General features: G+C 45.6%; 1 protein-coding gene across 3 annotated transcripts in view; it reads right to left on the bottom strand.

Moving 5' to 3' along the window:
- LOC126277981 (RNA-binding protein fusilli-like) overlaps positions 1-27,762 on the bottom strand; it is a 442,836-nt gene that overhangs the window by 358,478 nt on the left and 56,596 nt on the right. For all 3 annotated transcript variants that reach the window (XM_049977643.1, XM_049977645.1, XM_049977644.1), the window contains exon 2: positions 12,619-12,860. In XM_049977643.1, coding sequence (XP_049833600.1) covers positions 12,619-12,852 — 234 coding nt within the window. In that variant the 5' untranslated portion in view covers positions 12,853-12,860. The remainder of the gene's footprint in view (positions 1-12,618; positions 12,861-27,762) is intronic.

A 27,762-nucleotide genomic window follows, 5' to 3' on the forward strand; every position in this document is an offset into this window, starting at 1 on the left:
CCAACACTGTGAGCTATTTGGCAACGCTCTGTTGTTCCATTCGTGTACTCCGGTGTGTTTATCCCTTCCAGATGCTCAGTCCGAGTTTCAGCTTCGTAGAACCCTCACGTGATTTTTGAGAGCGCCATCAGTCAAGAAGTCTTATTATTGTGTCTTACGAATACGGAATAGAAAAATTAATAGCAAAGTTAAGACATTAAGTTTTGTCTTAATCTTGGCGGATCGTCGTGTGTGACCACTGAAAAGACGATACATTCCGTATCAAGAGCAAATGTTTTTCGTTGGCACAAAGCATTTTATGAAGGCCGAGATCAGCTGAAGGTGAACCTCGCTTAAGGAGAACTTCAATTTCGAAAACGTCGAACGTGTGCCTGCTGTTGAGAGATCAGATCGACGTTTAACAGTAAGGATGACGGGTAACAGGTCACGCCCCATGTGACACAGCCACTTCCACCAAGGAATGTTTGACCTCAGAAGCCATTCCTATTGTTCCACAGCCCCCTATTAATCTGGTAGGAGTCCTTCGCACTTTTTTCTATTTTCCTAAATTGAAGGCCGGCCACTGTGGCCGAGCGGTTCTAGGCGCTTCAGTCAGGAACCGCGCGACCGCTACGGTCGCAGGTTCGAATCCTGCCTCGGACATGGATATGTGTGATGTGCAAAGTATCACAGAAAACGGCGATCAACAACCATCGGCAGAACTAAAATAACGATCGCTTTGTTCACGGCCATAAAACCCCTACGAACTAACTGAAGACACAAAAATTTCAATTTCAGCGCTAAAAAATAAACTGTAATCTCTAGTTATCGTTCACTGGCTATGTGAAACTATTCTCACACTGGTTACACGAACTGCCGCGTGACGAACCGACGAGCACTCTTGGTTTGCAATTGGGTGCAGATTATACGCAATACAGGAAGATTCTAAACGAAAAATCGATGATGGGAAGACGAATAGCAAAACAAAAAAAAAAAAGAGTTCTGCTATTTACTATGTCGCCGCATTGATTATGGAACTGTAGATGGATGTTTCATAAGCCGATGTCACGTTACATGGCATGGCCGTTTGTAGTGTGTGTGTGTGTGTGTGTGTGTGTGTGTGTGTGTGTGTGTGTGTGTGTGTGTGTGATGACCAGTCAAATTGTATGAGGTTTATGGTGGAAGTTTTTCCTTTTTGCGGTTGGACAATTAGTTTTCATCGAAGGCAGTGCATTCGGATATTTCATGTATCACACGATATTGGTCCGATTCACAAAGCAAGAATTAGTGATTTGTGATTTTAAGAAATTCATAGTTGACGGCTTGACCTGCTCAGTGACCCGAACTGATCTCTAGCAAACTTGTCTTCAATGTAGCTCGCATGAAATTTGATGCATGACATATTACTTCAGTGAATCGGAACGTAGGTTGAAGTCATCGCCTATAATGAAGTGAAAAACTGTAGCGACTGGATCCACGGCGTGATAGTGTTTTTTCATGACGACATGCTTCTGTCTTCCTGGGAGTCACCTCCACGGACAAGCCTCTACGAAAAAGGATGTTATCGGCATTTCGCAACAGTCGCATCGTCTTGCAGTCTTTAGTGCTAACTCATGATGGTATGTCCTTAGGTAAGTTAGGTTAAAGTAGTCCTAAGTTCTAGGGAACTGATGACGTCAGATGTTAAGTCCCATAGTGTTCTGAGCCATTTGAACCATTTCTCATTTCATTATCATCATCATCATGTACGCGCAAGTCGCCAAAGTGGCGTCACAAATTGAAAAATGGGTTTTAGGGACTCTGGAGAAAATTCAAAAGAATGTGACTGACATGTTAAACGGCCGTACCAGCTGAAGCCTTTCAGCGCTGCTGCCAAGATAGGGAACGACTCCGCCGTTGACTAGCTACCGAAGCTGATTACTTTGAAAGGAACAATATTGTTTTTTAAAAATAAAACAAAAACTTTCTTAGATAAAAAATAAGTCATTACTTTTCTCACACAGCTGGTATGTTTAGTTTGGTAGAAAATGTTGGCAACACTCTGGGTGTGTGCCCGTACGAGCAAGTTCTGAACAATAAGTCGCGTCTTCGTCTACATGCTTACTCGGAAAGTATGAAGAAGCTTCTGCACGGGCTTACTACGTGCCGATTTACCGTTCACTATCGTACCTCGTACCCACAGCCAATCAGCGGATGATGTCTTCCGGAGCACTGACGCAGAGGCAGCATTTTTTTGCAGCATAGTCAGTTGCATCTGTTTATATATGTATATATGAAGGTGGTATCTGTTCATCGGATATATAAAGGCTCACCGGCCATTTGACCATCATATTCTGTGCGGATGCACTAACAGTGCTCGAACTCTTACGGGAATCCGCAAAAAGCCGCGAGTAAGGAGTGTAATGGGCAGGGGTACTATGAATATGGTACGGGACAGTAAGTTGGGAATGAGGGTCTGACGGAAGGCGTGCCAGAGGTAAGTCCCTGCAGTCGCACTGTCTTGTGTGTTCTCGGTGGCCCAGATGGATAGAGCGTTTGTCATGTACGCATGAGATCCCGGGTTCGAGTCCCGGTCGGGGCACACATTTTCAACTGTCCCCGTTGACTTATATCAACGCCTGTATACAGCTAGGGGTATTCGTTTCATTGTAATTTCAATATATTCCTTTACTGTAAACGGCTTACTCGTACGGTACGCCTCCAGCGCTCAGCAACACCCACATTTCGTCTGTATGAAGTAAGCTACTCGCCAGCAGTAGTCAAACAGCAGAATGTGAAGCGGACAGGTCCCTCGGAGCGCAGTAGTTGCGGGGCAGCGACGGCCACCTGTCGCTGGCGCATGCTAATGGGATGATGCTAATAACTCCTGCTGAGGACTTCTGGGCAGCGGTGCGTGGCACCTGCGCTCTCACCTCCGCCACACGCACATTCCCAATTAACGAGCGGCGTCACGCGCCGACACAACTCACCGCGCTCTGATTTCAATCTGCGCCGGACACCTGCCTTTCCATTACCAGCAAGCACGCTAGTAAACTACGCTGCTCCGAAAAAGGGGCTATGAGGAAAGCATTCGACTTTTTATGCACAGCGAATAGACGGCGAGGAATGGTTAAAAATTGATAATGCTGATGATTATTATGGTAATCATAATATCATCCATCACCACCACCACCACCACCACCACCATGCATAGGTGGCACCCTCACAAACGTTCCTTCGCTTCTCACGAGCACTCCACTACAGTTACTGGTGTGAGGTTGTTCGTCCTATCATTTCTCCATTTCACTGAGGAAAGTATGTCGCGCGCTCTCTTGACGCGTATTTCCTTCCGTGACTAGTCTGCATATTACAGTGTGTATGGAATCCAGAAAAGCCTTCTTTCATATATGTCTGTCTTTGAGGTGTTCTTCCTTAGACTCCAAAGAAGATTCCTGAAACGCTCCAAGTGTACCGCGAATATTGAAGGACTGCCAACCATCATGAGTTAGCACTGAAGACTGCAAGACGATGCGACTGTTGCGAAATGCCGATAGTATCCTCTTTTCGTAGAGGCCTGTCCGTGGAGGTGACTCCCAGGAAGACAGAAGCATGTCGTCATGAAAAAACACTATCACGCCGTGAATCCAGTCGCTACAGTTTTTCACTTCATTGTAGGCGATGACTTCAACCTACGTTCCGATTCACTGAAGTAATATGTCATGCATCAAATTTCATGCGAGCTACATTGAAGACAAGTTTGCTAGAGATCAGTTCGGGTCACTGAGCAGGTCAAGCCGTCAACTATGAATTTCTTAAAATCACAAATTACTAATTCTTCCTTTGTGGACGGGACCAATATCGTGTGATACACGAAATATCCGAATGCACTGCCTTCGATGAAAACTAATTGTCCAACCGCAAAAAAGGAAAAACTTCCACCATAAACCTCATACAATTTGAATGGTCACAACACACACACACACACACACACACACACACACACTACAAACGGCCATGCCATGTAACGTGACATCGGCTTATGAAACATCCTTCTACACTTCCATAATCAGTGCGGCGACATAGTAAATAGCAGAACTCTTGACGTCAGTCACTCTTTCTTATTGCTACAAGTCTATGGAATGTGGATAATAGAAACCAATACTCCGATTAAAATTACTTGTTAGTTGACGTCTATCACTTGCCTTTAGTGTTGCCACATCGGCTGCTGTTCTACCGTTCGCTTACACGTGATACGTACAAACACGGTGGGTCACTTCACAAACGCTGTTAATGTGTAACGCGCAGCAATGTTGGGAGCGGTTCTCTGCCAGGTACGACGGAAATGCGAGATGCTTTGTCGACAGCTGTAAAGTACCCAATGACTGAACTGCGGCAGATGACGCGCTTTGTGGACCTTAATTTAAAACTCATTTCCTAAACTAACCACAGCCTTGTGATGTGCAAAGTATCACAGAAAACGGCGATCAATAATCATCGGAAGAGCTAAAATAACGATCGCTTTGTTCACGGCCACAAAACCCCTACGAACCAACTGAAGACACAAAAATTTCAATTTCAGCGCTAAAAAATAAACTGTAATCTCTAGCTATCGTTCACTGGCTATGTGAAACTATTCTCACACTGGTTACACGAACTGCCGCGTGACGGACCGACGAGCAGTCTTGGTTTGCAATTGGTTGCAGATTATACGCAATACAGGAAGATTCTAAACGAAAAATTGATGATGGGAAGACAAATAGCAAAAAAAAGTCAGTCACAATTGAAAACGATGCGCAAAGTAGTAGAAGAAAAACATTTAAAGCAATTAACTGAATAAAAATGATGGAAGTCTTTTAATTAGATCTGGAAATAAAAAAGTTAGCTTTATTTGATGAGATTCGAAACCTACGACCATCTTCACGATTGGTCTATACGCTAACCGCTGTGCTATCCCACTATGCTGCAAAAAAACTTTTTACATTTGTGCCTCTGGTGCCCGAGCAGCTTTCAAAATTTTGATGTCACGTAATGTCGTGCGAAGCTTATCTCATGCAAGCCGATCACTGTGATTATAATTGCGACGCTGAATCGCGTCTTGTGCGGAAGCATCTAGTAGTGTTTAACTGCGCTGAGTGTGATGCGTATGTGTATCATTAGCATCGTGGTGTGTGTGTGTGTGTGTGTGTGTGTGTGTGTGTGTGTGTGTGTGTGTGTGGTGGGGGGGGGGGGGGGGGTGATGGCGGCGCTTCGGTGTTATCATCTGTCACGAAATACTGAGTAAAAGAGCCAGACCCAGAATTCGAGATACGAAAGCCGCGAAAGGTGAAGTGACCAATTGTTGTGGCAGTTTGGCAACGGCGAACAGTTCGGACATAACGTTGTGCGCTTTGAGTGGAGCAAAACAGCTCCAATGCATGAAGTGTCAACTATCAAGTAATTTTAATCGGACTACAGTTGCACAGCTCATTGGCGGAGCGTTTCAAATGACCTCTGCAAAGGATCTGCAGTAATGGAATGACGTGTGAGGATAAACACTGCAAAGGGAGCCCAAGGTATGTGTACAGGACGTAGGTTCAAATGGCTGTAGGTCGCGAGATTTACGTAGAGATGAGACTTGCACAGCACGGAGTAACATGGAGAGCATTAAACCAGTATTTGGACGGAACACCACAACAGACACGCGCTGACTGCACTGCTGTATGCCATAATACGTCGGTAATGACTTTTTCTCAGCTACTCCCATCGGCCACCTCGCCGGCAGTCTTGTGAGAGCGCGCGTACCGTAGAGGATGTGGACCTCAGGCCACAATGTCCACGTGGCCGTGACCTTGCGAGGCCGTCCGGCAGCTCCAACGGTCGACGCCGCCTATTCTCATGCAGATGGCCCTGGCGTGCGACTGCCATACCAACGGCTGCAGTTCCCCAGAAATGTCCGCTGATTGCTGTTCCCTTCTACATCTATTTATCACCTTGCTCAGCTGCCCCTCCACCCCACTCTCACACTATTCATTATTTTCTTAAAATAATGTAGAGCCAGTACAATAGACGTCGACAACTCGTCGCCAAAACAGAAAAGCTTACAGCCAACAGAAAACGCCATTCGTTTGGATTATGTACCTCCGTCAGCTTAATAAAGCTCATCACCCCTAAATCGGATGACAGGCTGCGCACACAAATTGTATTATGCTTTATCTCGCAATTCGTAACATTTCTCCATGGATTCTCACTTGGATTTCCGCCTGTATCCCATGCAGGGTGGATCTTTACTGAACTGTATGAATCTACGTGTATTCAATCAAAAGTTTTTGTTGAATCTTGTGCAGGCTTCTTACTTCCCTTACCCAATAACTGATGAAAACTCGTTTTCTTCACAGTTCGTCGGGCACAGCGGTCTGTCCCAAGATATAGATATGTGAACGGTATTTTGGAAATATTCATCAAGGAACACGGTGTAGGATCACCATGAATTTCGTCTTCATTCATATAAAGCAGACGTATCACAACATACTGAAGTTATTAAATTTATCCTTCTTTGACCGCTGGACTGTCGCTTATCGTCTGTATGGTTCTGTAGAATGGCATAAAACTTAGACGTCGCCATAGAAACTAAGTCCGCTTCGCTCACTTCAGGCAATAAGTAGCCACCCCTCCACATGCCAAGCCCATCCATCTGGGCAATGTATGTTTTAACATCGGGGGAGGTTTGCTACACTGAAGGCCATTCTACATTACTAAGTGCTTCCTACACTGTCTTACGAGCCTCTCATTTGAAGATTCTGTCCCTCCTCAGACGTGTATGAGCGAAACTATTCTTCACAAATTCAGTTTTCTCGTCTACAAAACAACTATTAAAGATCATATGCTTCAGTACACTGAGCTAAAACTCAAACACCACACTGGCTGCTGCTATAATGGGGCTAAATTCTGCGAGGATGCCAAATTAGTGAGTAATGTGCACTGAGTTTTCTGGTACATTGTTAGAGAGAAATTAATACTTAAAAATAATTACTTTGTGGCTTCAACTGTCAACGTAGTTTTTGTCCACTCGTGTCCATTCAGACTGAAACCCACCGAGAACCCTATAAACAGTAGGATATCAGTATTAAAAAAGCGACACGTAAGTCGAAAATATATCTGGAACTATGGACTAATAACAGCACACCAATTTAGAGATGGTTTTATTTCAGAGGTAATAGAACTTGCTAGTGAACATTCATCACATCCAGTATCTGAGGCAGAAAAAGAATCGTCAACCGATGACGTAATGCTATTTTGCAGTGTATATATTATGGTCTGGATCAGAACGATGTCTGAGTACCTATTTAAATAGTGACGACAGCGCAGTGAACCCCTACTGACGACAGTATTCTCGTAATCTTAGACGTGGAATGTTATTCCTGAAGTGAGCAATTAACCCTACCACTCAGTACACAATTACAAACAGCAAAAATAGCCATTAGCGGCTACTTTGTTTATTAGGATGTTCTATAGCAACAAGTATCGCAGTGTTCTGGCCCATGGCGCACTTAGTAAACACAAGTACCTAAATGAATCATTATGTCACGAATGCCTATTACAGTTTAGACATTCTAACCTAGCTCGGAGATGAGTCATAGTATACCGCAAACAAAACAGGTGCACTATGCTTTTGCTGATTATCCTATCTTAATAGCATTTGGAAGCTGTAAACCTACTTTTGCCCAAACTTTTGTAAAAACGCAGTTAGATATATTAAAGTCTAAAAGAAATAGTGTTGTTTACCCATGAATGTTTCTTCTTGAAGTTATACAAGTAATAATTACTTCATGGAACTACTGACCATCGAATGGTGATGGTCACCATGAACCACACTGAGATGACAAAAAGTCCCGGGATAGCGATATGCTAACATACAGACAGCGGTAGTATCGCTTACACAAGGTATAAAATGGCGGTGCATTGGTGGAGCAATCATTTGCATTCAGATGATTCAAATGGAAGTTGTCCCACGTGATTATGGTCGCACGACGAGTGTTAACAGATTTTGAATGCGGAGTGGTAGTTCGAGCTATTCGCATGGGACATTTCTACGGTGTCGCCTCCACCCCGTCTCCTGGGCTCGCGATACCACGTCGAGTGGACTCATGGCAACTGGAAAACCGTGGTCTTATCAGCTGAGTCTCGATTTCAGTTGGTAGGAGGTGATGGCAGGGTTCGAGGGTGGCACAGACCCCACGAAACCATAGACAACAGAAGTTGTCAACAAGTCGCTGAGCAAGGTGGTCGTGGTCGTCGTTCCATAATGGTATGGGCTGTCTTTACATGGAATGGACTGTGTCCTCTGGTGCAGCTGAAGCGATCACCGACTGGAAATGGTTACGTTCGGCTACTGGGAGATCTCTCGCAGCCAGCAACGGACTTTACGTTCCCGAACAACAATGGAATTTTTATGGAATACAATGCGCCTTGTAACCGCTCCACAATTGCTCGCGATTGGCATGAAGAACATTCTGGGCAATACGAATTAATTATTTGGCCGCCAGATCAGCCGACACGAATCCCACGAACATTTAGGGGACACAATCGAGAGGTCAGTTCGTGCACATGTCTAATTGCCTCTCTGCAGCGTAGGCACTCCTGAGAATGGCATCACCGCCCACAAGAATGAGGTAAAAAACCACTACATCGTGAAGTATCTACATCCATACTCCGCCATCCACCATACGTTGCGTGGCGGAGGGAACCTCGTACCACAATTAGCATCTTCTCTCCCTGTTCCACTCCCAAACAGAACGAGGGAAAAATGACTGCCTATATGCCTCTGTACGAGCCCTAATCTCTCTGATCTTATCTTTGTGGTCTTTCTGCGAAATATAAGTTGCCGGCAGTAAAATTGTACTGCAGTCAGCCTCAAATAGTGAGAAACGAACCTCTCAATTAAACAGGATTCCTCTGTGGTCTATAATACTGCGAATATGAGGTGCTCTAGAATCGATCATGATGCCATAACATCACACCCACCATATCTTCACGTGAGTATCTCTCCACCTCCCCCCCCCCCCCCCCAACCAACTAGCGCCCAGAATTGCTACTAATTTTGTATCGGGATTTATCTGCTAAGTTCATACTGGCTCGCTGTCGTCGTTCTGCAGCGTGACGTACAGTCGAAATTCCATTTCAGCAAGGTACTGAATGGGAGTCATTGAATAAACCTTACAGATTTCTGGAGATACCATCCGACATACTTGTCATTCTGAAATGGTTCCAGATTCCCATTTTCGTCAGCTGGACAATGCATCAATCGTCTTTGCGTTCTCTACCCTTAAAGAGCACGACGAATATGCATCTCTGTTCCTTTCTCCATAGCTGTTTTCAGTCGCGGAATGAATGTCACTTCCGTTGCACTTGTCAAAGTGGTGTAGTTGTGAGTTTCAATCAGCGTACTGCCTCCTTCGATAGACTCACTGTAACGCTACTCCAAAACTACTCTTCACTGTAAATATCTGGAGTTTAGTACAGCTCAAATATTCTGCAGGGAATTAAAAAAAAATAAATAAAAAAACTTAATCTGTCGATACAGCTCATCTGCTTTGTCAATCAAAGTAGCCGATATAAGCGACTCTTCGAAATGTACGTAAAGTACGTGCACTAACAAGATTCATCACATTCGTTCCAGGCACAAACACACAACTAGCTTCTTCCACCTTGACGGCGTCAGGATACGCTACGAAGCAACCGGTCACAACTACTTTCCCATGTATAGAAGCAAAGTAAATTTTAAAGGTGTGCTGTTGGGTGGTTCATTTGCCCGCAAAACATTTCGAAGACCGACCCAGTCGTAGTCTTCGCGTGCTACGAGCTATGCAACGCGTCCTCGCTGCTGGATTGGTTGGTTTGATAAAAGGACCAAACTGCGTGGTCATCGGTCCTTTGTCCCACTGAACTAAGTCCATGGGATAAAACGGAAAACAAAAAATACACACCACAGGAGTTCTAGATGGAGGAAAAACAAAGCTTAACACACGAGGGACAACAGAAGACAAGAAAAGCACAGACATACAAGAAACAGGCAGAAGAGCTTAAAACAGTAGAGCAGATGTCTTGGGCTGGCTGATCACGAGGATAAAAAAGGATGAGCCAGCCACTCTGCAACACATTAAAATCTCTAACCTACAAGTACTAGAGTAGAGAGCACAGGAACTAAAACTTTAACCGAAGAATAAAAACCAGCGTCACGTAGAAAACTTAAAACCAAGGTAGCCGTGGAGGCATCTTCTCCAAAAATCGAAAGAAGGGAGTCAGGGAGATTAAAATTTCGTCTCAGAGCGGCTAGATGTGGGCAGTCCACCAAAAGGTGTACCACTGTCAAACGAGAACCGTAGTGACAACATGGTGCGGCCTCACGCCGGAGAAGGTAGCTATGCCACAGTGATGTGTGGCCAATGCGAAGGCGGCAAGGGACCACAGAGACCCTGCAAGAAGCTCGCAGGGAAGACTGCCACGCATTTGTGCGCTCCTTGATGGCGCGGAATTTATTGGCCGTAACTAAACTGCGCCATTCAGCATACCGAGAACTTCGCGGTGTAACACCGATCGGAGGTCAGGTTCGGACCCAATCTCCAGAAGCGGCTTACGAATGGCCTGTATGGCCAGCCTGTCAACGAGCTCATTTCCCGAGATTCCAAGACCACTGAACGACCAGATCGTTCAAGGGCAGAAACCGACTCATAGCTGGTTGCTAACAAAGGATGGCGTGGGTAGCACGGATCAATGGCCTGTAAACCACTCCACGAATCACTGCAGACCAGGTAGGACACATCTGGGCAGGAACGAATATGCTCAAGGGCTGTGAAGACACTGCAGCCATCCGGCACGGAGCGCTGTTCGATATTCGCCGAGTGAGTATAGGCAAAGCCTAAGCGACCATCAACCAGTGAGCCGTCGGTATAGATGACTTCAGAACCCTGGGACGCGTCAAGAATCGATAAAAAAAGTGACTGCGGAGCGCCTCAGGAGGAGCGGAGTCCTTATGAAATTGCGAAAGGTCAAGGCGTAGTGTCGGCCGAGGCATACAGCACGGAGGCGTATGTGTCTGGACCCGTACGAAACGCTGTAAAGGAAATGACTCGAGATCAGACAACAGGGAACGGACACGTACAGCGATCGTTATCCCTGACTGAGGCCGCCGTTCCGGGAGATAAACCACTGTGTTCGGGAACAAAAGACGGTAATTCGGATGCTGAGGCGAGCTATGGACGTGCGCTGCATAGTGGGGGAGGGCTTGGCAGCGCCTGGTGTTCAATGGAACGACTCCAACCTCCGCTAGTAGACAAGTTCGAAAAGCGCCCGTCGCTAGACGGACCAGGCAGTGGTGCGCAGGGTCAATGCTGAGGTCGCTGACGAACCATACGCTACACTCCCACAGTGAAGTCGTGACTGAACTAGGGCTTTGTAGAGCCGCAGCAATGTAGAGAGAATTGTCCCCCAAGTGGTGTTGCTCAGGCAGCGGAGGGCGTTAAGATGCCGCCAGTACTTTCGCTTAAGCTGACGAATGTGGGGAAGCCATGTTAGCTGGTCACTACCCGTAGTGGAGAACGATCAAGAAAACATGCAGGGGCAGGATGGACTGTCCGTTGCCGACAAAAGTGCAAAACGCAGGTCTTGTCGGCATGGAAGTGAAAGCCATGGGCGAGAGCCCGTGACTGCGCAGTCCGAATTGCTCCCTGAAGTCGGCGTTCAGCAACACCAATGGTGGTTGTGATGATCTTCAGTCCTGAGACTGGTTTGATGCAGCCCTCCATGCTACTCCATCCTGTGCAAGCCTCTTCATCTCCTATTATTTAATGCAACCTACATCCTTCTGAATCTGCTTAGTGTATTCATTTCTTGGTCTCCCTCTACGATTTTTACCCTCCACACTGCCCTCCAATGCTAAATTTGTGATCCCTTGATGCCTCAAAACATGTCCTACCAACCGATCCCTTCTTCTAGTCAAGTTGTGCCACAAACTTCTCCCCAATCCTATTCAATACCTCATTAGTTACATGATCTATCCACCTTATCGTAAGCATTCTTCTGTAACACCACATTTCGAGAGCTTCTATTCTCTTCTTGTCCAAATTAGTTATCGTCCATGTTTCACTTACATACATGGCTACACTACATACAAATACTTTCAGAAACGACTTCCTGACACTTAAATCTATACTCGATGTTAACACATTTCTCTTCTTCAGAAACGCTTTCCTTCCCATTGCCGTCTACATTTTATATCCTCTCTACTTCGACCATCATCAGTTATTTTGCTCCCCAAATAGCAAAACTCCTTTACTACTTTAAGTGTCTCATTTCCTAATGTAATTCCTTCAGCATCGCCCGACTTCATTCGGTAACACTCCATTATCCTCGTTTTGCTTTTGTTGATGTTCATCTTATATCCTCCTTTCAAGACGCTATCCATTCCGTTCAACTGCTCTTCAAAGTGCTTTGCCGTCTCTGACAGAATTACAACGGTGTAGGAACTGAATTAAATGTAGAAATCGTCAGCATGTAAGTAGGGCGATACTGACGGCTGAACTCCTGTGTGCTGTTGCACGTACGACTTCACAGCCTATTACACTATTACATCATTACGTGACGGTGAAAACGACGTAAGTAAGTTGAAGCAAGCGCAGGACTCACCTTGTTGAGACTGAGGTCTATCATGACGTAGGCGAGTAGCACGACCTCCTCCTCGTCGGCGCCGAGCGCGGGGCCCTGTTGGCCGGCCGTGGCCACGTACAGCAGGCACAGGTGCGGCGACTCCATCATGGCTGGCGCGCCACAGCTCTCGCCCTCGCTACCCACGGTCGCTGCGGCTGCTGCGGCGGCTGCGGTCGCTACCCTGGGCGCCGGCGCGCTCACTGGCCATCGCATGCCTCACTCTGCAACACGTAACAAACAGCACGTCTGTCACATTCAACAACGTCATTTGATGCGGAGCAGGAGGCTCCTCGCTGATATGCTGTTCAACAGATGTCGCAATGTCAGAAAGTAGTGGCAAAATGTAGACGACTCTCCAGATGATTGAGTTTCACTGCAGGCAGCGGCAGTGGAGACTGGACTTAAATCATTTATTGGTCATAAATAGGAGAAAGATCCGTTATTTCCCAACAAGACTGCCGAATAACCACCAGAGAGACATTACGTATCTGGGAGTATGTGTATGGAGCTACTTTAAGGAGAACTACCTCAGACAGTTCACTGGAACAATTCTCAGGAAGCGTAATTCATCCACGAAGGATGGCAGCTTACAAAATTCTCGTACGACCGACATTTCGTTATATCCGAGCGGTACGGAAACCTCAACAGAAAGGACTAATAGAGAAAATGAGGAAATACAAAGAAGAATAGTGTGTTTTGTCACTAGATCCATTACTAAGCGTGAAACCCTCACAGAGCTGGTCATCAAGCTCCAGTTGCAGACGCTACTAGAAAGGCGTTGAGCAGCACGCATTCTGTTGAAATTCCGAGAGCGTCCATTCCTGGGAATGGAAGAGTCAACCAACAAATCGCTTCCTCCTATATACAGGGTGTCCCTCGTTGGAGTCGTGAGGCACGTTTTCTCTGTTGCTTCGGCAGGTACTTGCAGTTTCGTTTTTGAGGTGTACACCTGGAGTCAGCCTAAAGCTTTCACGCGACGCTCAGCATCGGCGGAAGCGTCGGTGCTTCTCATTACAAATAACACGCTTCTTGAAATGGAATATTAAGGGCCAATTCGATACAGTGGTTCCATATTAGTGTGGTGTTCACTTTGGATATTTGTGTTCACAAGGGCAGTAAAACACGGAGAATAAAAATTAGTCTATCAGCGACTAAGCAGCGCCGCTGCATAGCGGTAGCAATCAGGGCGGGCCGGTGCAAAAGGCTGCTGCTGGTTGTTCACCTAGTTTTAATGTTCCTGATAATACACATCGAAAAAACTAATATCGCAGTAATTTTGGACCGCTGTATCGATGTGCGCGCGAAGTTCCGCTTTAGAATACATTTTGCCTGTAATGGGAAACAAACCGACGCTCTATGTCGACACTGCGAGTCGTATGAAAGACGAGATTAGTAGTACTTAGTATGTTTGCTCTGCCTCCAGCTCCACACTGCATAAACACCAGAGAAAATGCCCTGACGACTCTTCATGGTGAAATCCTGTGCATCTTGCGATACGACCATGGAAGTAAAACGATCTTGCGCTCCTCACACCATTCGCGACAAGAACAGGAAAAAAGGGGTTGGGGGACTCAAATAACAATGGAACACAGTAGTCTCCGCCAACTTGCTGACTATAGATGTACAAGTTCGGACTGGAGAATGCTAGGGAAGATTGGACGCGTCGCTTTTAAGGAAATCATCCCAGAGATTAAGCGCTGCCCTTCCCTCAATGCGTGTCCAGTGTCTTATCGCTGCGCTACATCGCTGACACATATCTCTCAGTCGAAAACAGAGCCTGAGGAAAAGTAGCTTTCCGCCACATTCCGCACGATTCCTTGCGGACTTGCGTAGAGCAAATGTAATAGCACCGACATGAAAACCACTCAACCCCCTCCCCTCCCCCGATTCAGGAAGAACGAGCCAACGTTAACTACTACGCTTACACATTTTACAAAACGTATGTAAAATATTTGCGAAATATTAACGAAGTATGTCCATCGGTAATATTATTATTATTATTATTAAGGTGAAGGGCGCTCAACATCATAGTCATCAGCGTTCTAACGAAAAGTCAGGGTGCCATCTTCGTGGGTAGGGACGAAGGCTGTCCCCACTTGCGGAGCAGCTGATAACCCATTAAAATCTGTCTTCCTTCCCCATCAATTTCGGGATGAAAGTTCACAAAACTTCACCACTATTGTAACACTGGAATTTGTATCGGCGAGGATGGTGGGCAGATCTCTACCGAGACTGCGGGCTGCCCTAATATAAGTATGTAAGACACTTTACCAAAATATGCTGAACTGAAAGTGACACACCACAAATCTCACAGAGCAGTGGATCCTTTCGTCGGAGGAGGAAGCCATGTGTTAAAGAGCTACGTCTGATGTGCAACCTGGTAACCAAAATCCACAGGAGGACAAAGGATATGTACTAAAACTTAGATCAAACCCACCCTCTCACGAATAAAACGTAAAATTAAATCACCCAACGTGGAGTTGTTAGACAAAATGAGCGGCAACGAGTCCGGTAACCCAAGATTCCGTCGCTTGGCAGTCAAAGTGAGACAGTGCATCAGAATATGGGGAACTGTCAACCGGGCGCCGCACAGACACTGATGCGGGTCTTCAAGGCGCAAAAGGCAACCGTGGGTCGCCCAAGCGTGGCCAATGCGGAGCCGACAGAGGACAACTGATTCCCAGCGAGAGGCCCGCATGGAAGACTTCCACACGTTCGTAGTCTCCTTAATGACACGCAGTTTGTTGTGCGTACTGTTATGCCTTTCCGTCTCCAAAAGCCGAAAAATCCTCCGAGGTAAGTCAAAACGCAGGTGAGGTTCAGAGATGCCCATCTCCAGAAGAGGTGTCCGCGTAGCCTGTTTGGCCAGCCTGTCGGCAAGTTCGTTACCTGGGATGCCGACGTGTCCTGGGGTCCACACAAGACACCGCTGAACGGCAGGATCGGTACAGGGCATAGACAGACTCCTGCATGGACGCCACAAAACGATGGCGAGGGTAGCACTAGTTGATAGCTTGTAGACTGCTCAAGGAGTCAGTACACAGAAGAAACGATTCCTTGGGGCATGAACGGCTGTGCTCAAGAGCACGAGAGAGAGCCACCAGCTCGGCAGTGAAAACACTGCAGCCATCGGGCAAGGAATGCTATTCAATACGTCCTCCATGGACATACGCGAAGCCGACGTGAGCATCAGCCATCGAGCCGTCGGTGTAAGCCACTTCGTGGCCTCGGTAGTTGTCAAGAGCCGAGAGGAAGTGGCAGCGAAGAGCCACGGGGTTAACTGAGTCCTTAGGGCCGCGTGAAAGGTCTAGGCGACGCTGCGGCCTAGGTGTACACCATGGAGGTGTACGTGAATCGACCTCAAATATAGGTGGTAAAGGCAAGGACTCCAGAAAGAAGGGATCGGACACGAACTGCAATTGGAAGCGCTGACGTGGGCCGCCGATGCGGAAGATGAACCGCTGTGGGTGGGAAAAGAAGACGGTGATTCAAATGCGCACGAGAACTACGAACATGTGCTACGTAACTGGCCAGCAGTTGCACACGCCTAACCTGCAATGGAGGCACTCCAGCTTTCACAAGGACGCTAGTCACCTGACGCGTCCTAAAAGCTGCTGTCGCTAGGCGAACGCCACAGGTGTTTTACTGGGTCGAGTAAACGCAACGCTGAGAGCCCTGCCGAACCATAAACCACACTCCCATAGTCAAGGCGGGATTGAACGAAGGCTCTGTAGAGCTGCAGCAGCGTAGAGCGATCTGCATCCCAGTTGGTGTTGCTCAGGCAACGGAGGGTATTGAGGTGCTGAAAGCACTTCCGTTCAAGCTGACGTATGTGAGGTAGCTAAGTCAATCAGACGCCGAAAATCAGTCCTAAGAATCTGTGAGTCTCCACTACAGTGAGTGGATCGTCATTAAGGTAAAGTTCTGGTCCTGGATGAACGGTACGACGCCTACAAAAGCGCACAACACACGACTTTGCGGTCAAAAACTGGAAACCGTAGGCTGGATCCCACGCTGCGCCTTATGAATGGCTCCCTGTAGGCACCGTTCAGCAACACCAGTACTGGTGGAGCAGTATGAAATGCAGAAGTCGTCTGCATACAGAGAAGGTGAGACGGACGGCTCCATATCTGCTGCTAGACCATTAATGGTCACTAAAAAGAGAGACACTCAATACAGAGCCCCGCGGGACCCCATTCTCCTGAATATGGGAGGGGGGGGGGGGGGTGGTACTATGGGAGGCACCAACTTTAACACGGAAAGTACAAAGCGACAGGAAATTCTAGATAAAAATCGGGAGTGAGCCTCAGAGAACCTACTCGTATGTGGCAAGGATATGGTGTCGCCAGGTTGTGTCATACGCTTTTCGTATATTAAAAAAAAAAAAAAACGGCAGCCAAGTGTTGGCGTCTGGAAAAGGCTGTTCGGATGGAGGACTCGAGGGACGCAAGATTGTCAGTGGTAGAGCGACCCTGGTGGCAGCCGCCCTGACATGGAGCCAATAGGCCACATGACACATCAAGTGGGTTTCTAGGGGGTTTGAGCACTGGAATGGAGGTACCCTGCCGCCATTGCAATGGAAAAACGCCACCGCACCAGGTCCGGTTGAAGATGACGAGATGTCGCTTGTAGTCAGATGAGAGATGTTTAATCATCTGACTGTGGATCCGATCTGGTCTAGGAGCTGTTTTGGGACAATGTGCAAGGGCACTGAGAAGCTCCCACTCTGTAAATGAGGCGTTATAGGGTTCACTGTGGCTTGTAATGAATGAGAGGAATTTCCCTTACATCCGCCGTTTGAGAGTGCGAAAGACTGGGGGTAATTCTCTGACGCAGAGGCGCGACCATAGTGCTCAGCAATCTCGTTTGCGTCGGTAGATAACACGCTATTTACCCCGAAAAGACATTTGATCTTTGTCCAGACTTGGGAAGGTGACGTATGGCACCCAATGGTCGAGGCTTATCTCTCTCCCAGCACTCCTGTTTCTGTCGTTTGGTAAGTTGGCGAACGCGAGCACGGAGCTGTTTAAAGGCTATGACGTGCTCCTGGGAAGCGTGCCGTTTATGCCGCTGTAGAGCTCGCCGACACTCCTTAATTGCTTCAACGACTTCCGGAGACCACCGAGGGACTGTCTTTCGCCGGGGGCACCCCAAAGACCGAGGGATCGTGTTTTCTGCCACAGAAACGGTTGTTGTAGTCACCTGCTCAACCACCGCATCGATGTTCCCGTGTGGGTGAGATTCAAAGGTGACAGCAGAGGTGGAAGTTTCCCAGTCCGCCTTTTTTAAAGCCCATCTCGGCAGGCGTCGGTGGGCTTGACGCTTAAAGTTTTTCATTAATTTACGGAGATAATCGGCTTTGAAGTTTTCCCAGCGTTGTATATAACGCAGTTGATACAAACCCCCCGGATTAATCGTGTAGCGCGGTCGGTAGCATAAATGAATGTGAAGAAAATGCGGTTCTCCGCGCGTTGGTTCAGATCTTCCCAGTATCTTTTTTCCTCGTTCAATTTGAAATACATACATCTCGTAATTTTAAAACTCAATTTTTTTACGAATATTGCACGTCTTCTTGTTTGTAATTACATATTGGACGCGAAATTCTTGTTTCCATTTAAAATACAAATTCTTAATTACCTATGTTTTATGAAAGACTGTTCATAAAAACTATTTAAATTAAGAATGCGTAATTTAATTTTTATGGCAAATATGAAAACCAAAATCCTCTTTATTTCAACTATGTCCATCGTTTTATGCCAACGAGGTAGGTAAGTATCATAGAAACATGAAAAACAATCATTTTCACAGCATCGAGCACATCCTACAGACGCTGCAGTTTTACATTTGCTACTGTACCATTACAATATGAATCAAACAGAACTCATCTGGAGCCATGCTGTGGGGTTTGGCCCGAGAAGTAACAAGACTGTTAAACTGTCAGACGTACTGAAACTAACGCGCGCTGCTTTTCCACAACCACTGCCGAACGCTGGCGGGATATAGAACGGCTCGTCATAAAAGAAGAGAAAATTCTGCACCTTGTTGGCTTCGTAGATTCTGTTGTTAAGAGGCGCGTTATCAAAGTAGCAGCTGAAACTTCCAGAACTGAAATGTATTTCTCAGATTCGGATAAGTAAGGAGGTAAGATTACCAGAAGACTGACTGGAAGTAATACCTTAATTGGCTTCAATATTGAACTATACAGTGAAATCCTTCAATAGTCTCTCACGTTACACACAACTTATGCAAAAAAAAAATTACCCTGCGGTTTAATCAGGAATATTCATCACTCTTGTTTTTAATTACAATACTGCGTTAGCTAAAAACGATAACGTGTTGTGGTTTCGTCTAGTCGTCAAAGGTGCGTATTGTGCAGGAATTGAAGTATGTTATTTCATTCTGCTTAAAAATTAAATGACATTCGAAGCTGTATTGCTCCTCTGCTCGTCTCTCTTTACGTGTGAACTGCAGCTCGCCACGTCACTGCAGGCTAGCTGTACCTGCTGACCGGCCAGTGCTGTCCACGTTAAATGCGCCGGTATAGCTGTTGTCCCGTACTATCGCTAAGTCGATGTGCCCGTGACGCACAGCACAAAACGTACCCTATTATCGTACTTGACAGTACTCGAGACAGCTTGGCTGCAGACCCACGTGAAACAGAAATCCAATGAGGTTCCAGCAAACGCGGAAGCATACATAGTGCAATGTTTACATCAGGTTTATCCTTATGATGAACGGATTATATAATGTAAATATGTAGCTACTTCCCATTGAACTGAGTGTGCAGTAGTTGGGGAGCAAAAGCAGATGTCAATGGCTGAAAAAGACCCTGTAGCTGTGGAAAAGTGTCATATCTGACCCGAGTTCAGAAGGCAGATACTCTTAGAATGGACAAGTTGCTAGGTCATTCGACTCCTGGAGCAAGTGGTAGTCCAGCCTCACAACACTTTCTTCGACTTTGCCCCAAAGATTGCCGGCTAGTAACTGTCTTACCTTAACAGCCATTCACCTCATCACAACGAAGCGCATTTTGAGGTTGCAGGTTATTTTTTATGAAGGTGTGTACCTTTCTCAAGGTCCTAGCGGTGAAATCGAGGCCCCCGTTCTCCCAAACACACGACATTCCACCGCCACCCCGCACCGTGGTCGCTGAGGCATGCCCGGTGCTGGTAGCAGAGGACTTGTAGCGGTTACCAAGCCCCAGTTCAAGAACCAGTGATCGCCAAGCCCCTAACCAGCAACCGAATGCTGAAGCCTTGAGGGCAGTGTGGATCGGGGCTTTTGGGTAAGTGCAACACCACGGTGTCTCGCATTTGATTCCCAAGGTGGTCTAGGATTATTTTCTGTTACAGTCGCTTCTCGTTAGTAAGAAAAATGAGATGTTGCAATTTCGTAGTGTATAATGAGCACCTATAACGTTAGTTAAAAAATATGAGATGCTCTAACTATTGGTGTGTGTGTGTGTGTGTGTGTGTGTGTGTGTGTGTGTGTGTGTGTGTGCGCGCGCGCGCCCCCTTACAGTTTTTCTTAAACTCCAGAGGTGCTCACCAATAATCCTTTATGTCCCACCCTTCCCAACGTTGGAAAATAAAACAGGAGGAAATAATTTTTTCATTTCGTTACTTCCAAAATTGATATTTTACTTAATGGATTTGTCGCTGACAGTAAGATGGGGAATTTTCGGTTACGCAAGGTCTTTCATAGGCTGCACATGAGAGATGGACGGCATACTGTGGTCTCATGAGTATCCAGGACTCCCGGTCTCTTAGAACTATACTCTACTTGTTCACCAGGAAACTGAAGATCAATAATTAAGACATCAGCCGAAACACTAACAAACTGTGACGGCACGTCTGCCGACAAGTAAGTGGTTTACTTCTGACTTTTTGCTGATGTGACGTTTGACTATAAACGTGTAATTGGATAAAGATAACGATATTAATGAACTATATGAACACAACAGACTGGTGCACTGACTGGCACGTATTTGCACACGAACAAAATTTTACAATCGTGACCTTGCCGAATGTGAAAGCAGCAGCTTTTGACTAAACGGTTTGTGGATAATAACTAGCGTCAGTCATGTCTTATAAATAACTTGGGAGTCACAACGGGTGGGAATGTGAACGATGATGAAGTAAGTTCACTGTAGAGTTAACCGCACCGTCGAGGACGGCACTAGACAAGGGAAACAAAGTCGGATTACGGAAGGATGTGGAGAGAAATCGACTGTGGCTTACCCAAACGTGCTACCCGGCTATTCACCTCCAGCGATTTGCGCGAACTTTATAAAAACTAAATATAAACGGCCGGTAGTTAATTTGAAACATTTCTAAACAAAGCGTATTCACTGTCTTACGCTGAACGTGCAAAGGAGCTGGGGCAAAACTGAATGACAGGATATATCGCGCGTATACCAAAAAGGCAGCTCGGAGAGTCATTAAATAGTTGTACTTAACAAGTAATGAATACTGAAGTGACGAAAACACCAACATGGAGACCACCACGCCCCTCATATTTAGTGGTAAAATGGTGTAATGTATTCGTAAAGCTCGTCAAAAACCGAATACATATCAAGCATGAAAACAGGAAGGGGTATTGAACTGTGGGAGAGAAAAAAAAAAGGATAGAAACAGTGGACGATCCAAGCTCAAGACGAGACGTGCCATTTCGAGAGAACTGCGAACAGGAGATCGTGTTCGAATCTCCTTGGTGCCCCCTTCTTTTTCACAAAATTATGAACTTTCCGTCCGTTATTGACGTGTCTGTTGCTCTGCAATATTGCCAGTTGTCATACCATACACTGATGACTAGTCATGTAGTAAGAAAATGTTACCGTCAGTCCGCAGCTCGTGGTCGTGCGGTAGCGTTCTCGCTTCCCGCGCGCGGGTTCGATTCCCGGCGTGGTCAGGGATTTTCTCTGCCTCGTGATGATTGGGTGCTGTGTGATGTCCTTAGGTTTAAGTAGTTCTAAGTTCTAGGGGACTGATGACCATAGATGTTCAGTCCCATAGTGCTCAGAGCCATTTGAACCATTTTTGTTACCATCACAAATAAATGCGATGAACAGCGAAAGCAGGAGAGACGCCGCATAGGCCTTTCACAGAAATGAAAACAACAAATGAACTAGTGTGACCTGTGTTACGACCAAGGAATTCAGGGGTCAAGATTACCAAAATGGAATGCAGGAGTCATAACATATGGTACCTGTGCAGAATAAATAGGAGCGTCATACGTCGGGAGGCCCCTTCCTTACACCTTGCGATTGCAAACGAACGTTACACAACGATATAGACACAGATTTAAATACAGCGAACAGACACGTCACTAACCGGACGGGCAGTTCATAATTTTGTGAAAAGAAGGGGTACGAGGAAGATCTGAACATGTATCTCCCCCTTCGCAATCCAACACCATGGCCACCTGACCATGGCCCATCGGCTATACAAATTCCGTCGATATTTCACATCTTGCACGTGGATGGTTTCCTATTCCGGTTTTCCCTCTTTTTCACAGTTCAGTACACCTTCTTCCAGTTTTGATGCTTGATGTGTGTTCAGTTTATGACTGTCTGTCCACTGGACCATTTTACCGCTAAGTCTGATGGGGATGGGGTGCGATGGTGAGTCTTCCTTGTAAGAATGATTTACATCTCACGAAATCACAATTAGAAAATTGAAATCAGCTTTCAACAGAGAACTTAATACGTTCTTGACAAATAAAAAAAGATCCGTTATTTAGTTCTGAATTAATTCACACTATTACAACGAAGATATGATTTGCCTAATACAACACCCACTTCTTGTGTCAAGGAAAAGAAGAAAGCTATTACGTGATACATTAAAAATACCCTGTCACACTACACAATCGTGTTTTTTGGATAGTATGCGTATCGGGTGTCAGTACTGACAGCATTCGTAGTTGTCCCGAACACGGCGATTACGGTCACAAAAAGCAGATTTTTTCTCGCGGCCGTCACTGTGGTTTATTTGCTCAGCGGGAAAAATACTGACAATGCATGTTTGTAGCCCACGCTTGCACGACAGTTACTGTAGGATACTAACGACTACATTTTGATCGGAGGATTCCCCAGTCAAACAGCTGTTTACTAAAATTACTATTTTATGTGTAAATTTACGTAATACCTACACAATGTCATCAAAAGTTATTAGGACATCTACTAGGGGACGCTAATGTGGGATGTGTCCATCTTTTGCATTTATGACGATTTGAATTCTGCTGGGGACACTTTGAGATGTCAACTTGCGTGGCCAAATGGCAGCCTATTCTGCCTCAAGATTCGAAACCAGAGGACGCTGGATGGACGCCTGGCGGACGTCGAGTTCGAACTCTACCAAAAGTGTTCAATTGGGTTCCGTTCGGGACACTGGACATGTCAGTACATTTCAGTAACGTTGCTGTTCACAGACCCTTTCCTCAAGGATGCAACTTCATGGCAGTGCGCGTTGTCATGCTGATAATATCATCGTTCCCAAACAGTTCCTTCTACTGTATGCAATGAACATTGCTGTAAAATGTGTTCATATTAGCGTCGTCTTAAGCGCAGTAACGGGACCACATCCTTATCCCTAGAGCACCCTCACACTGTACCACCACCTTCTGCGTAATTCACTGTTGGCACTACGCAAGATGGCAAACAACGATCTCCAGGCACTCGCCAAATCTCAACCTTTCCGTCAGATTGCCACATGGTCTAGCATGAATCATCACTCCATATTACTCGTTTCCAGCAGTCATCCACTGTAAAGTGGCGTCACTCTTTACATCCCCTCAAGCATCGCTTAAGAGTGACCGCAGAAATGTGTGGCTCAGTCACTGGACCCTATCTTTTGAAATCCCTACGCTGTCTCTGTGCAATCTGCACTGCTGGTAGCACTCGTGTCATTTAATGTGATTTTTTGCAACCACCCTCTGCAATGCTCTACGGTCCCTCTCCAGAACATAAGGTCCACCACGACTTGGTTTAGTCGTGATTGTTCCTTCGCTATTCCACTTCACAATCACATCATCGGCAGACGACTTAGTTTCGAAACGGTCGAAACGCCCCCAACGGTTTGTTACTAGGGTGACATAGGATGACTAGTCCACACTGTAAGTCACTGTGCTCTCCTGATAGACTACTTCTGCTCTTGATGCTTCTTTGCGGACAACACAATACTCCCGCCTGCTTTTATGCTGGCAGGTCAGCCACTCGTGACATCTCGTGGTCTATTTTGTGTTCAATAGGGGCGTCCGGAATATTCTGACCAGATACCGTATATATATATATATATATATATATATATATATATATATATATATATATATATATATACTGTGCTATGTAATGCGCTAGAGGAATTTCCCTGTGCCGGCCGCGGTGGCCGTGCGGTTCTGACGCTGCAGTCCGGAACCGCGGGGCTGCTACGGTCGCAGGTTCGAATCCTGCCACGGGCATGGGTGTGTGTGATGTCCTTAGTTTAGTTAGGTTTAAGTAGTTCTAAGTTCTAGGGGACTTATGACCTAAGATGTTGGGTCCCATAGTGCTCAGAGCCATTTGAACCATTTTTTTTTTCAAATTTCCCTGATGTGTGTATGCCAGTCGAGGCTTTACTCTGAAAAGTTGTGAGGCAGACATACAAAATGTTTACAACACATTACTTCCTCACAATGTCTCAAGAGATGGTGATTTTTGCTGAATTGGTACTTTGCCGGTATAAGGAAGGAATGTGGCAGTAAAAAACAACATACGAAAAGCTGCAGTAAACGAAGTTATTAGCAGTGAGTGCGAACCAAAGATAGATGACCGGTGCAATGCATGTTTTGTTCGCGAAACGTGACGAATAAAAATAAAATGTTATCACTGTAAGGACAGTTGTTAGAACGCCGTGATTAATTCTTCAACGCACTGCTACCCGACTACGCCGTCCCACGCGTCTGCAGCGAAAACAAGGTCACCCGTGAGTACCGAAATAAATTTCAAGGGCAACAGGGAAACGGAGCGAGCAGCCCTAAAAACATTGCGTACAGTGCACAGTGTCCAGAAGGGAATTAGCCAACAGCTACCGCTGTTCTAGCTTCTTAAGGGAGCAACAGAAATGGTCCATGGCCGACGCCGCTGCTTCCATAGATAAACGGATCAAAGTGTCTGCCAAAACTAAGCTGTTCTCGCAGAATTACTCGCTGCAGGAAACTTAGTATTTATCTCGATTAGGAGCCAACAAAAACCTCGTATAGGCGAAGAAGGAAAACGGCTGTGGCGGGAACCGTCCCAGCATTCGCCCGAAATTATTTGCGATAACGAGGAAAACCATAAAAGAGCGGCGGAGTTGGTTTGTTTAATAGTTTTCATTACGACCCCCATTTCCTCTACCTCCAACATGGGAAGTGGGGTGGTGGGTGTAAAGGAATACCTGAAGTAGTACGCGAAAACTTTTCTTAAGACTAAAGTCACATAATCTACCTTGTCCATGGCGGAGCGTTGAACCTGCTGCAAGTTAAGAGACTAAGTAAAAATGACTTACTGATTGTAGTAGCCTTTACATGCACATATTAAGCTGCATTGCAGCGTTCGTCAATAACAGAACTGGCTGTTCCTGTCAGCCATCATTGACTCCAACTGCTCTATTAAGATAGGACGAAACAAATGCATAGGAGACGAAGAGGGTCATGTTGTCGAAATTGTTTTGAACTCTCTGGATCCTGCTCCAAAACATGTCCAGGAGTAACTATTCACTTTTTTCCTAATATTTTGTGACAGCGGTGGTAAGAAACTGCAGAGTCTTGTAATGTGACTTCTTCAGTTCGCTAAATCGTCTGAAATGATGCCAGGATGTTGGACTTTCTCGACACTGTCGCAAATTTGAATCGTGTTTATTGAATATAAGAGCCTCAACAACAGTACTGTCTCTAAAACGTAAAAGCTGTCAATTACAAAATTTAAGCTTATCACTTATGTCCTCAAAACCCAAACCTTAACTTACAACTTCAGATTTAAAGAAATATAACTTCTAGTCGTCGCTGCTGGTGAACGCGCCCGCAACGTGACGTGACTAGCCCCGGGACAGTATATAAAGCCACTTCCCACAGTTGAGACGCAGCGGAAATCTCACGGACGCACAATGCTCCATTCTACGCTGTGTACACGTCCGTTTCTGGTGCAGGCCCGCGCAGAAATACTTCTAGTGCCAAGGTGGAGAAATGACCACTGCAGTTATACTGCAGGGAAAGCCAAGCTAAACCATCGTTTCTTGACAGTTCGCATCACCCAGGAACTGTAGCAGTTTTACTATACAACGCCTTCCTCTCCCTCCCCTTCCCAATTCACTGAGGAAACCAAGGTCGTTCACAGAACAGAACTGACGACAGTTTCAACAAACGTCTCCTCGCGAAACCATTTCTAGCTTTTACTTTTCTGAGAGAATCGTCGTTTGAAAATCCACGACGAATGACTTGCTCCATATGGTTCTCTGGAACTATTTTCAGAACATAGCACAGGTAATCTCTTATCTCAGTAATCGTTTTCTTTGCCTCCTCAAACTGATTTTTCTCCAACAGTTCAATCCGATTAACGTTCGATATTTCTACTTCACGTAATTTCTTTGTTATTAAGCCTTGAGAAAAACGATTATTTACCTTCTTTCGTTACCAATACATGTTATACCATCATCAACGGTTTTCCCTGTATTCCATTTAACACCTTTCATGTCGCTGTCTTCGGCAAAGCACAGTTTGCCACAAACTGAACTATATTCCAAATGCTATACATTCATCTAATATTCATAAAACAACGAAACAACGCTTATTTGTCACACAGTTTATGTAGTTGTGACAACGTGAAGAGAACAAACACGACCAACAAAACTGCAAATGGCAATCAATTAAAATGCCACCCGTACTACAGAAGACAGCAACGTGAACAACCTAGTCTACTGTTAAGTAAAATAAAGGAAAACCCACTGACGATGAATCATCGCCGAAACGCCTATGAGTAGACAGAGAAAAAGAAGCAGCTGCTTTTACTCATGTTATGATCTACAAAACAAATCAATACAATAAAAAAATTTTCCATCGAAATAAGAAAATAAAATGCAAACTTTCTAAGAGAAAAATCACCTGACGATGAGTTTCTAGTTTTTCCTCTTGTTTTTAATGATACGTTGACAGCACATCAACAGAAATGTGTGGAGGTGATGAATTGTGTTTACCGTAAAATGACGAAAAAGCTTTCACCCAGTTCAATATTCAGAAAGATTCGCGAGATATACCGCCGGGATCCACCAACAGATTTCAGAAACAGACCAATACGTTACAGCTGCTATATGAACCGTGTTCCGATGTACTTGGCACACAATCTTCGCTCATACCAGCTGCTTTTACCAACAACCTTGAATATATTAACATTACTCCTCGCATTAGTAGTCGAGTTTATAAGCTGTTGCAGTTATTAATACTGCTGGTAGTTCTTCTGTTAATTGTACGAAAACCGTGTTCCTAGATATTTCGCGTGACATATCTGCGGGGTTTTAATGACGGAATACCATACTGACAGCTGCTCAAACTTTCCAAGTTGTGCTATGCCCAATAATTTGTTAGCCTTGTTCTGCATCTGTACGTTTTTCCAATGGTGTGCATTTGAGTTGACGGTGTGAAACTACCCCAGCATTCAGCAAACGTAATGTGAAAAATTAAAAATGAAACCAGGCTGTATAGTGTGGACAAGATTTGTGCTTGGCTTATGCAAGAGCTTAATGCCAAACGTTTCCCAAATTTAGAATTCGCCAGTTCGTATCAGAACACGAGAGTAATTTATCTTTTCCACTCCATTCACAGGCAATGCCACTACCGTGAAGCCGCTGAGGCAACATAAACTGCATGCACAAGACGATTACGGGTACTTTTGCGTGACTGCGTTCGTAGATTTTCATGGCCGGCAAAGCAATGAATCAAGTTCAAGCGATATATTGGCAGGATGATTTATACACACTGACGTCATCTGCCCTGTTGATGCATTATGTCGTGGTGGATGTGACGCTTGTGCATGGTTCCCAACATGCAAGTTGATACTTTAATTGGGAAAAAGCTACTGCTGGCTACAGAGCGTGAACTTGCGGATGGTTGTTA

The sequence above is a fragment of the Schistocerca gregaria genome, chromosome 6, assembly GCF_023897955.1.
Source record: "Schistocerca gregaria isolate iqSchGreg1 chromosome 6, iqSchGreg1.2, whole genome shotgun sequence".
Lineage (NCBI taxonomy): Eukaryota > Metazoa > Arthropoda > Insecta > Orthoptera > Acrididae > Schistocerca > Schistocerca gregaria.